Consider the following 15360-nt stretch of genomic DNA (forward strand, 5'->3'; position numbering starts at 1 on the left):
GCTCGCTCCGGCCCAGGCGCGGCGATCCAGTCGCCCCGAAGCAGTGGCAGGGCGGGGGTGGGGGTGGGGGCCGGGGATGGAGGCCCGGGAGGGGGAGCGCGGGGCCCCTCTCCCCTCCTCTCTTCCCAGCCGCTCACCCCCACCCCTTTTATATTTTTTTTTCCTCCCAAGTTCTCTTGCCTTGCTATCCCCCCTTGAATCCGAAGGCGCCTCGCGATTGGGTGCTGGGGCCGGGTACGTCAGATAGACTGTGACGTGCAGTCTTCCTGTTTCCTTCAGCTGTGTCTTAAAGTAAATCTTGTTGTGGAGCGGAGCCCTCAGCTGAGGGAGCGCTCTGAAATAATACACCATTGCAGCCGGGGAAAGCAGAGCGGCGCAAAAGAGCTCTCGCCGGGTCCGCCTGCTCCCTCTCCGCTTCGCTCTTCTTCTCTTTACCCTTCTCCTCTCTCCTCCTCCGCTGCTCTCTCCTCTCCTCCGCTCGTCTCTCTCCTCCTCTCCTGCCCTCTCCTCTTCCCTTCGCTCCTCTTCTTTTCTTCTCCTCGTCTTCGCTCTCCTCGCCTCTCCCCTGCTCCTCTTCTCTCCTCTCCCCTCCCCGCCCGCCTCTCTCTCTCCCCTCTCCCTCTCCCACTCGCCCCGCTCGCTGTCGCACCGACTCACCGTCCCTTGTCCAATTATCATATTCATCACCCGCAAGATATCACCGTGTGTGCGCGCGCGTGTTTTCCTCTCTCTGCCGGCAGGAAAAAAAAAAAGAGAGAGAGCGAGAGAGAGGCTCGGTCCCACTGCTCCCTGCACCGCGTAAGTATCTTCTTCTTCCCCTCGTGAGTCCCTCCCCTTTTCCAGAATCACTTGCACTGGCTTGTTCTTGAATGAGAAGGAAAGAAAAGAGCCTCCCATTACTCAGACCCGTGTACACATTCCCCCCCTCCCCAGAAGAAAATGATATTATTTAAATGAATCATAATAAAATAGCCTCTAAACAGTTTTAAGCAGGAGCCTCCGTGGAACTCAGCGCTCCGCTCCTCCCAGTTCCTAAGAGTAAGTGATCCGCTTGGCTTTTATTTCTCTCTCTTTCCTGCTGGTGGCTGGGGGTGGCGGTGGCGATGGAGGGGGGGAGGCTGATGTTGCTGGACTTGTCGCTGATCTTGTCACCTTTTGTGTACTGTTTCTGGGGTGTGAGGAGGCGTTTGCTCCCTTTCCTTCTTTCCCCTGCCCTCTCTTCTCAGGAGAGAGGACCGCGAGGGGTCCGGGTCGCTTTTTTGTTCGAGCGGATCCCGGCTTTCCGCCGAGCCCCATCCTTCCGTTCTCCCCGGGCTAAAACTCCGGGGCCGGTCCCCTAGTCCTTTCTCTTTGTCTTGTTTATTATAGCTGCCTTTCTTCCCGGCTCTTCCAATTTGCTTGTCATTTGCATACCTTTCACTTCTTCTTTTTAACCCCAGCAGAGGACCGGGAGCTGGGAGGAGGAGAGAGGGAGGAGGGGGGGCGCTCTGCTACTTTCCTCTCAAAACGCTGTCGAAGCCGAATTGTGGAAATCAGGCTTGGAGCAGTGCGATGATGGGTCGCGGGAAACGCGCGCGGCGCCCCTCTCCCGAGGTCCTGGACCCAAGACTGGGTCAAGTTGAGTAGGGTAAGGCGGCACCGGGACCCTCGGGGGGTCGCGTGGTGGAGGGAATTGGGCACCGGCGCGAGGAGGACCGGAGGATCGCGGTCCGGGTAGGGGTAGGGGGCTCTTGGCCAGCAGATATGGGAGGCAATAAATCTCCCAGCCATCACTGGCAGACTATGATGTTGGGCAGCTTCGGTCTGGTCTCGTCTGGGTGGTACCTACCGCTTGCCCCAGTTCGGAGGACTGGGGAGGGAGGACAGGAAAGGTGAGAGTAATTGTTCCTAGGAAGACTAGTGAGGAGGGCGGGAAGAGGGGGAAAGAGCTGCTATCTTGCCTGAGCAGAGAGGGGAAGCAGGGGGCGGGTGCAGACATCACCCAAAGTCCAGTTAAGCAAGTTGTTGGTTCTTCTGGTGTGCCAGCCAGCTACTCCTCCTGCTAACGCTGAAGATTGGTGGAGAGAGCGATGGGGGGTGGGGATGGTAAAGGAGGAGTAAGTAGCTTTCCACAGACTCCCAGGTCTCTGGCCCCTTCCCAGCTTCTTGGGAAATTGAGAGCCCTCCAGGCAGACAGAGAGCAGAACTAGAAGGAGGGGTCATGCTTAGTCCTTAATAGCCCAAGGAGGCAGGTTGGAGTGTGAAAGTGCTGTTCTTGGCAACCCAGAAGGTTACTCTGCCTGGGGGAAGGCTGGGAGCTCACCTGCTTGTTTTTATTTTTCCGAGAAGGTCTGTGCTGTCTCCTTGAGCTTATGAAAACAGAGCAAGCACAGGGTGGCCTCTTCTCAAAGTCAAGGCTAGAAGAGTCCCTTCTCCTGTTCTCTTTTCTACTCATGCCCTCCCTTATTTTTTTTTTAAACTCATTTCCTTTCCTAAACTAGGTAGGCAGAAATCTGTTAGCAGAGTTCGCATGGGCAGGGCCTGACAGGTGTGTTGTGTCAAGAAAGACAGGTGCAAATTTCCTCTGTGTCTGTGTGTGTCTGTACATTTCTAGACCACAATGCTTGCTCGAGGGTTGTAGAGGTTTATGAATTTATGGTTGTCCTGGTTAATAGGATTGTCTGGGCTAATGGGAATTGGGCTGTTGTTGTTTTGAGCCCTGCCATGTGAGTTCTTGGGGTGGGGGCTGGGGGCAAGTTGGTATGTATTTATTTTTCTTAAGGATATTGGCAAACTATTGCTGAGGATGTGTCCCAGGCTTCTGTCTGCCAGTCAGCCCAAAGCACCCCCACTTTAGGCAGCAGGTGGAGGGAGACTGACTTTTTCTTTGCTTCCTACCAGTTTATGCCTATCTCCCAGGTCTGTGCTTGGCAGAGAGAGCTGTCCTCCGTGTGTGTGTGTGTGTGTGTGTGTGTGTGTGTGTGTGTGTGTGTGTGTGTTGTATGGTTTGGATAGCAAGAGTGGTGTGTAAGTGCCAAGAATTCCAAAGTCAGTTTGAAAGTGTTACTGTTGTTAAAGCTTATCTTTTAAAGCATGCTTTCTCCTTGCCCAGAAAGAATAGGTATGTGCATAGACTCTTTCAAGTCATATGTTAAATAATCTCATAAAGTAGAATGAGCCTGTCATTGTCCCAGACATGTGCCAAATGTCCTAGACATGAATTTGATGGAGAAAGAAAATCTCAAGTACATGAGAAGGTAACTGTGCTTTTCTGTTCTGATGCAAGATGAGGGAAGTCAGTTCTATGGAGAGTTTCTTGCAAGAACTTCTGAGTGTTTCCAAAATGAAATGGGCTGTTTGTGTTGAGGAAGGAAAATGAGAGTATTCGTGTTAACTTGTCCATGAGTTACAACATGGACATGTTTATATCATAGTGAAACAGATGAAGTTAAGGACTGTGGCTTGATGTGTAAGGGAGGTTGTTGGGAATTCCATGTAAGCACTATATCTGGCTTCTTTAAACTTGACCTTTTAAAATTATCTTTAAACAGGCTACTTCTGTAGACTGAGTTGCACAGGAATAGGTTAGATGGTGAATGGTTTTTGGTGGTTGATTTTGTTGTTTGGGTGGTTATTTTTTCCATGAAAATGAGATCGTATATGTCATTTATTCTGTAGACTTCAACATTAATGCCTTCCCCACCCTCCCCCACCCCCCACACACATACACATACCCAATACTTTCTTTGGATGCTTTTGAAGTTCTTTGGTAATTAAAATGTCATCTATGGCTATGTTCATTTGCTTTATTTTTAATCGGGGTTATCTGTGCTTGGCACTTATTGATATTTTATGTGTCCATTACGCAGAATTCTATTTAGTTTAATCACCACCTTGTGGGAAAAAAAAGTCATGCATACATAACATGCATCTTTGTTCTCACTTTATTCATTTCCCAGCATCATTCCTCTATAAGCAGCACATGCTATCTTAAAACCTAAGCTGGCTTATTCTATAAGTTGCCAGACTTCCTCTTTATTTGTTTAAAACTCAGACAAGCCTCTTTTCATGAATGTCTTATGTTAGGGATTGTCTTGAATTTGCAATGTTAATATAAGAAGTTTTAGGTTTAAGATTAACAAAAGAAATTGTAAAATGTTACTGATATTATAATATGAAAATGGATTGTACATAATGTATTATTATAATATTTTAATTAAGTACCTGTACAACTTGGAAAGGACATACACATAAGAATTTCTCAGATCCTATTGCCTGTGCATTCTCAAAGGACATTTAGAGAGTTCAATTTTCTGCAAAAAGAAAAAAGTGTTTTTTCTTAAAATTATTTCTGTCTNGGATGAATTCAACGGTTTTTATACAGGTGAATTGATATGATTTATGATAGATTATGGAGGGTTAAGGAAGGAGTAGAGCATGCAATTATTCATTTACCAATTTGATAAATTGTTACTTTTTAAACAAGTAGAAATTAATATTTTAGGCATGTCTCGGAAAATGTTCTGTGTTCATTTTGAAGGTGAAAAATGTATGGAATTTTTGATAGGATGGAGAATCTTAAATGATTTGAGAACTCTACTATGACAGGAAATTTTAAAACCTGATAATGCAGCCTTAGTTAATTTTGATATTAACTTATGTCAAGTGAGTTCTTCAAAATAAACATCAAAGACTTTCTTAACCTGATAGGGAACAGAAATATCTCCAATATCTCTGAAGGAAAAGTTGCTAATTAGCAGAAATAAATTCTTGAATGTAGTGAGGGGGACAATTTAATGATTCAGGGGGCACTTAAATCAGATCATCTGATTTTTCCCCTTTAAATCACTAATATCCAGATTGATTTGAAATACTCTTTGTTAAGGATACTCTATGTGAAATTTCATAACCAGGTTGACCCAAGTAGATCAGAGGCCCATCCAAAGATGATTGTCTAAAAGAAGTCAAGTGTAGGCTTGCACAATTTCTTCAAATAATTTTATCAACAAAGACAGATCATCTAAATAATCCAAGAAGGAAACCATGCCAACCTTACACTCTCCCTGTCTCATAAAAGATTTGTCTGAACTATCTGGATAATTACCATAATGAAACACTTCTTTGTCCAGAATCTGGACTCCAGATAGATGCAGTAAAAGTTGAATCCTCCTCCCCGAAATAACTTCTTTATTAAAGTAGAGCACTTAACCACTTTATACTTCACGGTGCAGTGTTTCTTTGAAATTCTTTACTGAAAATTCTTTCCTCCTAACCTGAAGTCATCAGTTTCCTTAGAATTTTCTATGTTGAAAAGAATGTCAGATAATTCAGGTATTAAAGAGACTGTTTTGGAGTAGTTAAAAACTGTTTTGATTATACCTGGATGTTTATTCTTATAATACCTTTTTCTGGGAGGAATCTGCTATGTTAACATATGCATTGTATAAGAATTACCAAAGCACTTGTGTAGGTTATATGCCAAGTGATGCAACAGAATATTTAATGATGAAAAATTCTATATAGACTTTCACATTAATTAAAGAGGGGTTTGCAGGAATAGACTAAGTGTATCTGATCAATAATACATTTGGGTTCAAATTCTCCATCAGTATTTTTCTGTATCCTCACTGATTTGGACATCCACCAGTGCTGATCAAAAGCATCATACTGCCTGGTGAAACTCAAAATTGATGTTAAAATGCAAATATAATATGCATTAATAATAATTTCAGGTAAAACATGATGTCTTAATACATACCTTGAGAAATAAAGGAATTTTTAAAATATCAATGATAAAGTCATTCCATGGCTTCCTTTAAGTTCTGAACTGTAATATCATGGAAGCACTTGGAAAATGTTTTTAAGAGATTTAATTTATATTATGATAATGTAGCAGTGCATTTTTTTATGTAGTAAATATATTTATGTATATATATATGTCTAGTTTATGAAATGTGACACCAATAAAGTGCTGTGTCAACCGGTTATTATTATTTAATCACGCCTATGGCCTCCATGGGCGATGGTCCCAGTGTGTGCTACCACTCTACCTTTATTTCCAAATTTGGGTCTAAGCTTTATTGAGATATATTTATTTGTGCCTATTAATATAATGCCTTGTCTTGCTGGATTATATAATTTATCTTATTTTTCCCACTTGTTTTGTCCTATTTGTTATGTTTCAGCTGGACATTTTACAAGACCTAAAAGTATTTAAATTCTTTTAGCCCAAGACAGATACAAACTGTTATTTAATCTAAAAATGTTGACTGAAATAGAATTCTAAATATTAGTTTAGTTTGGTGAATATCATAGGAGTTATATCTTGTTCTTAACAGACCCCACAAGCATTTCTTTCCACCTTAGGAAGAGCACAGCCTTCCTCTTGGCTCCAGCATGATGCAGGGATGCAGCTGTTGATACCTAGGCTGGATGAGAGGAAGTGCAGTTGACGCAGAGGTAAATGGCAGTTGGAAAAGGAAGGATGCCTGGGGATGACCTTGTGCTCATCAGTGACACCAGTATGTCCTTTCCAAGTCTCTGTGACAGAGGTGTTCTTCCCATAGCAGGGATGTCAGGAGGAAAGCCCAGTTTGGGTGTTAAGGTGAACAGGGAGGAAAAAAAATAGTGCAGGAAGTTTGTTCGACGTTTTGATTGGAGGTCCTTGTGCTTTGCAGGTGACAGTAAAGAGAAACAGATTTGCATACAAATAGAAAAGATGTAAAATTTTAAAATACGGGCAATAAACTATTTTGGGGAAGCTGATCTACACACACAAAAAGTCTTCCTTGTAACCACCCCTCCATGCAAGTGTTTCTGTGATTAACAGAGCTTTGAAATAATTCATCCTTTTTCTTGTCTCAGCCTCTCCTTGTTCTTTCTGTCATCTGACAGCTAACCTGATTTATCAGATCTAATGTGTTTGTGTAGTATTTGTCACTGCATTTTTGTATTCCTGAAACCAATTTTATTATTAGTGTTTGAAGGGGTCTCAATCATTCTGAATTCAATTTTGAACCCAATTTTGAGTTACTAAGAACTCCATCTCCATTCCAAGCTCAGGAAATTTTATCTTGAAGCATGCAAAAAGTATTTCATGCCCAAGCATACAAAAAATACATATAAAGAGGCATCATCTTCTTTCATGATACCCTAAAGCAGGCTCTTTTAAAATATTTTATCTTTCTATAGAAACCAGGAGCAAAGATTGCATGATGAAATCACTGTCGCTTCAAACAATATACATATTGTTGCCATCTAAGCATTGAGCATTTTCTTGATTTTTACAGGTTATTTCATGCTGAAATTATGCCTATTTGCATGGATAGTCATTCTTTAAAACTAGCCACAGATGCAGTCCTAGGGAGCACGTAGATGTTTTTACAGGTGAACCGAAAGAGATGGGAGCCGTTCCAGACACTCTGCACGCTGCCTTTGGCAATGGACCCTGTTATTGTGAAGATGTGCTCTGTTAAGCAAATGTGAAGTTTAATATTAGATAAACCTGACGTGAAAAAAATATTTTCATTTTCCTCATAAAATGTTAATTATAAACAAAAAGGTGACATCTTATATGTCTACAAAATTTGGGGTTAGCCTCCCTAGTTAATAAGTTACACAATACGTCAAGTGCCTTTTGTGAAATGCAAAGAAGGATGTTCTCTTTTTATATTGTTTCCAAGAAACAATGGAAGTTCATATACAAAGAAGGTATTTTCCTTTCTCACATATTCGATGGACATTATTTTCTTTCTTCTTTATATATGTTCTTTCAGTATTTTTTCTGTTTTTTTTTTCTCCTTTAATTTGGCACAGGAAATAAGATTCACAAATCATGTATATTAAAGAGTTTCTTTGGGCATTTGACATATTATTTTGGCAGATTTAAACAGAAGGAAACTAGTCCTGAAGATATATTTATCTTTGTCTTGGTCAATAATTTATTATTCCTCATATTGATTTCTAAAATGTGATAACATCCTTGTTTTGCGGTGAACCAACGTTGTAATAATTTGTCAAAAAAGGACATTATAAAAATGTATAAATATTCTTATAGTTACATTAAGATGTATCAACAGATACCATCTTCACATTTGATTTTACAAATAAAAATGCATAGCTAAGTTAAATAAGCAGACTTTTAAAATGGACATTGTACATTTATTTCAATGCAAAATTGACCATCTATTTGAAAGATGCTGCTGATGAGAGTGTTCTCCTTCCCATTTGACATATGCCAAAAATATTTTAAAATTCAAGAATAAAAGGTGTCGATTATATTTTTGCATTTATTTTAGTCTTTTTCCCTTAATAGCATTAAAAACCACAACAATTGTAATGCAGAAATGAAATTTTTCATGCAAATTTCATACAGCCTCAACATTTAACCTTATTTCTTAAGTATAGAGCACTTTCATCTTCCTTATAATATGAATCTCAATGCCCAGAATTTAATCAATTGGTTGTCAGAGGCTGTGTTCTTATAATCTACTGTTTCTTCTGAAGATAAACAGTATCATTTTAGGCATTTGTGAAAGAGAATCATATTACTGGTGCTTAAGCAGTTTTTGCTTTTTTTTTTTTTTTTTTTTTTTTTTAATCTTAATCCATCTTAAACCAGTGGAGCAGAAATATTTAAAAATGTTTCATTTCAAGCAGAGTGCATAATAAATTGCAATAATTGTAATGTGCCATAAATCCCAGAGCCTATGCATTTTGTATTTGATTCAGGATTGAGGTCAGGAAATTTGGAGAAATTTAAAGAAAATGATTCATCAGTCCTTTTGTTCTGTTGGCCAGGGTCCCGGGATTCTTGAGCTGTGCCCAGCTGACGAGCTTTTGAAGATGGCACAATAACCGTCCAGTGATGCCTGACCATGACAGCACAGCCCTCTTAAGCCGGCAAACCAAGAGGAGAAGAGTTGACATTGGAGTGAAAAGGACGGTAGGGACAGCATCTGCATTTTTTGCTAAGGCAAGAGCAACGTTTTTTAGTGCCATGAATCCCCAAGGTTCTGAGCAGGATGTTGAGTATTCAGTGGTGCAGCATGCAGATGGGGAAAAGTCAAATGTACTCCGCAAGCTGCTGAAGAGGGCGAACTCGTATGAAGATGCCATGATGCCTTTTCCAGGAGCAACCATAATTTCCCAGCTGTTGAAAAATAACATGAACAAAAATGGTGGCACGGAGCCCAGTTTCCAAGCCAGCGGTCTCTCTAGTACAGGCTCCGAAGTACATCAGGAGGATATATGCAGCAACTCTTCAAGAGACAGCCCCCCAGAGTGTCTTTCCCCTTTTGGCAGGCCTACTATGAGCCAGTTTGATATGGATCGCTTATGTGATGAGCACCTGAGAGCAAAGCGCGCCCGGGTTGAGAATATAATTCGGGGTATGAGCCATTCCCCCAGTGTGGCATTAAGGGGCAATGAAAATGAAAGAGAGATGGCCCCGCAGTCTGTGAGTCCCCGAGAAAGTTACAGAGAAAACAAACGCAAGCAAAAGCTTCCCCAGCAGCAGCAACAGAGTTTCCAGCAGCTGGTTTCAGCCCGAAAAGAACAGAAGCGAGAGGAGCGCCGACAGCTGAAACAGCAGCTGGAGGACATGCAGAAACAGCTGCGCCAGCTGCAGGAAAAGTTCTACCAAATCTATGACAGCACTGATTCGGAAAATGATGAAGATGGTAACCTGTCTGAAGACAGCATGCGCTCGGAGATCCTGGATGCCAGGGCCCAGGACTCTGTCGGAAGGTCAGATAATGAGATGTGCGAGCTAGACCCAGGACAGTTTATTGACCGAGCTCGAGCCCTGATCAGAGAGCAGGAAATGGCTGAAAACAAGCCGAAGCGAGAAGGCAGCAACAAAGAAAGAGACCATGGGCCAAACTCCTTACAACCGGAAGGCAAACATTTGGCTGAGACCTTGAAACAGGAACTGAACACTGCCATGTCGCAAGTTGTGGACACTGTGGTCAAAGTCTTCTCCGCCAAGCCCTCCCGCCAGGTTCCTCAGGTCTTCCCACCTCTCCAGATCCCCCAGGCCAGATTTGCAGTCAATGGGGAAAACCACAATTTCCACACTGCCAACCAGCGCCTGCAGTGCTTTGGCGACGTCATCATTCCGAACCCCCTGGACACCTTTGGCAATGTGCAGATGGCCAGTTCCACTGACCAGACAGAAGCCCTGCCCCTGGTTGTCCGCAAAAACTCCTCTGACCAGTCTGCCTCCGGCCCTGCTGCTGGCGGCCACCACCAGCCTCTACACCAGTCGCCTCTCTCTGCCACCACAGGCTTCACCACGTCCACCTTCCGCCACCCCTTCCCCCTTCCCTTGATGGCCTATCCATTTCAGAGCCCATTAGGTGCTCCCTCTGGCTCCTTCTCTGGAAAAGACAGAGCCTCTCCTGAATCCTTAGACTTAACTAGGGATACCACAAGTCTGAGGACCAAGATGTCATCTCACCACCTGAGCCACCACCCTTGTTCACCAGCACACCCGCCCAGCACCGCCGAAGGGCTCTCCTTGTCACTCATAAAGTCCGAATGCGGCGATCTTCAAGATATGTCTGAAATCTCACCTTATTCGGGAAGTGCAATATCCTTTTATTTTTTCCCTCAAGGAAAAACCAAAACCAAAACCAAAAAATGTTTCCCAAAAGGTTAGGTTTACACAGTATCTAGAGTAATGCAGATTCGTATCTTCTTAAGAAGGCAGCCTTTCCTATTATTCAAAGGAATAGGCTTTTATCAGCATGCGTGTGGCCTACCTGATTGCAGAAAAGCTTAAAACTAAACCAACGTCTTTGCAGTTTCCACAAGTTGTTCATTGCCTCAAGGAGCTCCTATTTAATATGTGCTTTCTCAACAGCTTTTTTTCTGCTGTTCTTCCTGTATTATCCTCTTATCACTATCTCTTAAAAAAAAATAGTAGATTCAGAGATGGGAAAACAATCTCATTGTAAATATTGATTGAATTCTCTCAAATATTTTTTAAAGAGGGTAAGTTTTATAACAGAATAAGGAGAAAAGTCAGTTTTCAGATCCCTAAGATCCCGTAAGAAGAATGTTCAGTGTAAACCATTTGCAAGGCTTCTGATCCATTTAAAGAAGTCTGGATGAAATCTTAGGAGGAGCACTTCATAGGTGGGAGGTTGAGGAGGAAGAAAAATGGATGTGGATGGGGAGTTAGATTCTCTCTTTAAGTGGCACTTGTGTTTGTGTGTGTGTATTTTTTTTTTAAGGAAATATACAGGTACTGATTTATTCAGACAGCATCCGTCTCTCTCGTTCACCCAAGGTCTGTTCTTTGGGTCTGGTGCAGCTGCCTCTATGCATGATTAACCTCTGTTCAGCCATACACAGAAATCTTTTGTCCTAACATACACAAAGCAAATTATTTTGGAAAGTGAAAGAGCACAATTAAATATAAAACTCAGCTGTATTCAACTTAAAAATGGCTCTTTTTATGATTTTTTAAAATTCTGAAACTGACTTTTATGTAGAGATGACAGTTTTTTTTTTATTAGGCCTATCCTGAAGTCCAGCTATTTTTAATTGAAGATGTTTTTTCTCTCCATTGGCTCTTTCTGTAAATTTTTTAAAATTTTGTGGTCGTTGGTCTTTTGGGGGTAATAGAATAGTAGCATTTGGAGGCAGGTGAAGGCAAGTTTCTTATATAATAAATAACCAGATGGATATAAAATTTAGCAATTAAGTTGGCTGTGACTAAATTTAGGATTTTGAGCAATTGTCTTGATGACTAGAGATTGACATTTTCATATCTAAGCCCACTCCAGAGTCTGTCACATAAGTGCAAAGTCCCAGCTATGATGAAAATATGTTTTCCTGGTTAGTGGAGGTCGTACTTCAAGCAAACTCTCAGGATAGCAGTATATATTTCTGATAAGGTGAACTACTAGGGCCATAATCATGAGACCTGCTTGAGCAGTTGAACATGGAGTCTCTTTTATACTGAGCAAGAAGAGAATAACATTGCAAGAGAAAGGGAAGAGAAAGATGTGGGAGATTTCTATACAAAAATAGAAAGGAAGTTTTAGCATGGTTGTTGATTTAACTTTGACCTTTGGAAGATCTAAAATTCAATCCACTAGCCATGAATCAAAGCTGCACCAAACACCGTGCCTTACACATTATAAGCAGGCAGTAAATATTGGTCAAAATGATTGGAATATTGCTCCTGGTGATGAGAAGGGCAAAGTAAGAAGATGCAATGGCTTGAATGGTTTTTGTACCCTTTGCAGAAAGAGCATCTTCAGAGGTTCATGTAAGGCTAATGTCTAGGGAGAAGATGCTGTTGCACCCCAGAGATCTCTTAACTTTATTTTGAAGCAAGTAGTAGTGATAGTGGATTCTCTCTCTCTCTCTCTCTCTCTCTCACACACACACACACAGAGTAAAGTGACATGCATGCCAATTTTGATGAATATTTAAAGATTTAAAGCCAGGTTTCAAAACTGTAAGTCCATACTAATCACTTTCATTCAAGATGCCAGTTTATGACTTTTTTTAAAAATCAGACTTTTCATTATAACCAGATCATTATAAGTACAGTTGTGCTTTTTGTTTTTTAAAGTTTAGTTTTCTAGGAAAAAAATCTTTTAGCTTGCTTTAAATGTTGCCTATGTTCATTGTCTCAGCCCCTCCAAATCCCCTGAGGAATTCTGAGGATTTGAATTGAAAGTAGTTCCTTTTATTTCAATACATATCAAAGGCTTTAAAGAAAATATAGTTACTTCTTCTTCAGAAGAATGACTTCTCTTTTCTCCTACCAGCATAAGTTTCTGTTGAGTGGTGATTCTGTTGGGAAACAACCATGTTCATATGAAATGTTAGTTGCTCACACCCAGAATTGTTTTTTGCATATAGCTAAATAATTTCGGCCTCTAGTGCCAATTACTGATTACATTTTCCACCTTTTGGCCTTCTATGTATGCTCCTGTTCTTTTTCCCACCTCCACTATTAATACATTGCACTTTAAACCATTTATCTCGTTGATATAATATTTCTCAGGAAGGGTAAGGTAGGCAGACAACCTTTTCTATAGTTTCCACAATTCTGAAACCAGTGAGGATCTGTTTGTTTGTAGGGAGATTGGGCCCACTTTTCTCCTGACTCTTCTTCTATATAGCCATGAGTTCTTCCCTTGATGTACCTGATAGTGTATAGGCAAAGTTCTCAAGCTTTTACTTTGAAGAAATCTCTGGGAATCACAGCAAGTGAGTCTTACTTCAATTTTAGGGATACAGGGCCATACATGAACTTGTTGTACAGTTAATCCTTGAAAAGATTGATAGAAATGCGCAGAAATGCAATGAAATGGTACCACTGTGATTGCTATTATTATGTTTTTATTTTTAGTTCGTGGCTTTCCAAACTGTTATACATAATTTAATTCTTCAGGAACAATTCTTTCCCACTCCAAAAAGTACCATCTGTTTTTTGAACAAAGTAGCCAAGATAAGAACTATTAAGAACACCAGCTTATCAGATCAATCCATTCTACATTCACCACATTAAACATATATGTTCTATAGGATAGAACACACGCCATTATCCCATCTAGTAGAAGGGACATAGTGAATGTGTGCAAGTCAAACTGAATGTCGGTGCACCTGCTCCAAGGGCTTATGTCTTGGATTTTTAAAATGTGTTCAGTATCTTTGCAAATGAACCTGTTTAATCAAATATTAAGTTTTATTCAAATTCCAAAAGAAACAGTCAGCCAATTGCTTTTCTTGATGATGTTCCTTGTCATTCATCCTCTTTGCATCTCAAGAAAAATAGCCTTGTTTAGGCCCCAAACATTTGCATGCACCCAGTTAAAGCACAAGAGGAGTAGTATAAGCCGTTAAGATGTGCAAGTAAAGAAATTAACCCTGTTTTCTGAAACAGCTGGCTTTTTCTACTCAACTTTTAGGAAGAATGTTAAGAAGGCTTGAAGTTTAGAAAGGAAAATGGTTTAGTCATTTGAAATCAAAATCCAACCAGGAAACATGGATAGAAATGAATTTCTAAAATTTGAAGCAATCCACAGAAACAGATCTTATACATTTGTAGAAGTCCTGTGGGGGCTATGGTACGTACATTAGTGAAACATGTAGATTAAAGACTAAAAGACTCTGGGCTGCTCAACTGACCCCCTCCCTTGAAAAATATTATCAACTAAGTAAATTTTTAAAAATATTTTCCATACCCTATGCATCCCTCCAATTGTGTTGGACTTCCTAGTGGAATAACAACTTGCTCTATCACTATCACTATGTGAGAGAGTTTAGATCTTTTTTCCCCATTTTAATTTCTAGGGGGAATCCTCTTAGAAACTTAGCCAATTAGGGAATAAGGCAGAACTAAAATTCTTTAGGTTTCAAATGTTTAGAAAATGTAAATAAGTAGTCTCAACTCCTTTGCTTGGAACTGCAGCACGTACACTCTCTAGCTACAATCCAAGGTTTAGTTGGAAAAAAAGAATTTTCTTCCTCCGCCTTCACAGCCTATTATTCTCCCATTTGCCTTTTTGCTGCCTCCGCTGCTCCTCCCGCGGCTGCTGTTTAGGTAAGGTTATATTGGACTTGGTAAACAGACAACACTTAGATTTTCAGGTTGTCTGAACACTGCTTTAGGTTCAGCTGCAGTACCCTGCTTCTCTGATCTTTTATATTCCTGAGCAGATGTCTTTCATTAATTTATGGATTTATCATCTTTTCTTTTTTTTTTTCCTTTTTTCTTTTTTTTTTTTTTTTTACACCTGGCAGCTGTCTCAAGTTTCAGCAGTTATTGTCTATTTTGCATTACACATAGAATTGAATGTCATCTGTCTTCACAAAGCTATAGCTAAGAGAATTGAGGCACAGCCACATGAGCTGCCTGGACAGATCTTGTTTGCGTTCCATCCCCCCTCACCCTACCCCCCTTTACCTCCTTAATATTTATTTGTGCTCATTTTCTTTCCTGGCCTTGAATGGAGCTTAGCTCGTGTTCAGTACAGCTGTATGTTTACTGAATCTATTCCATCATGAGTCATTGTGCGTGTGTAAGTATCCTGGAAACAGCTAGTGCTTTCTTGGAAGAACAGTTGCTTTTCAGCACAAGCACTTAAAAGGGAAATTAACCAATTGGTCAGTTCAGATTTATTTTGAGGAGAAAAAAAAGGATTATCTAACTGTTGCCTTTTAAATGTTTCATTAGTTATTTTTAATAGTTTATTAGAAACATATATTTTATGGGATTTTATCTTAATTACACAATAAGCAAGAGAGAAATTCTGTGTTCCGTTTCAACTGATCAATTCCGAGTATTACCAACAGGAAGCATTTTAAAGCAAAAATGAACTTGAGAAATCCAAATCAGAATAGATTTTTATAAGA

At 40.6% G+C, this 15360-nt stretch overlaps 1 protein-coding gene across 7 annotated transcripts in view; it reads left to right on the plus strand.

The window, feature by feature from the left end:
* The first annotated feature begins 289 nt into the window (after positions 1 to 289).
* Positions 290 to 15360, plus strand: part of PROX1 (prospero homeobox 1) — a 52873-nt gene continuing 37802 nt past the window's right edge. For 2 of the 7 annotated variants that reach the window (XM_017547530.2, XM_017547534.2), the window contains exons 1-2: positions 699 to 798; positions 8779 to 10570. In XM_017547530.2, coding sequence (XP_017403019.1) covers positions 8846 to 10570 — 1725 coding nt within the window. In that variant the 5' untranslated portion in view covers positions 699 to 798; positions 8779 to 8845. Of the gene's footprint in view, positions 799 to 820; positions 1039 to 1111; positions 1628 to 6287; positions 6439 to 8778; positions 10571 to 15360 lie in introns of those variants that run through there. The other 5 variants (XM_017547532.2, XM_017547527.2, XM_017547531.2 and 2 more) reach the window with 4 other exon arrangements.

The sequence above is a fragment of the Cebus imitator genome, unplaced genomic scaffold (genome assembly GCF_001604975.1).
Source record: "Cebus imitator isolate Cc_AM_T3 unplaced genomic scaffold, Cebus_imitator-1.0 Scaffold198, whole genome shotgun sequence".
NCBI classification, from domain to species: Eukaryota; Metazoa; Chordata; class Mammalia; order Primates; family Cebidae; genus Cebus; species Cebus imitator.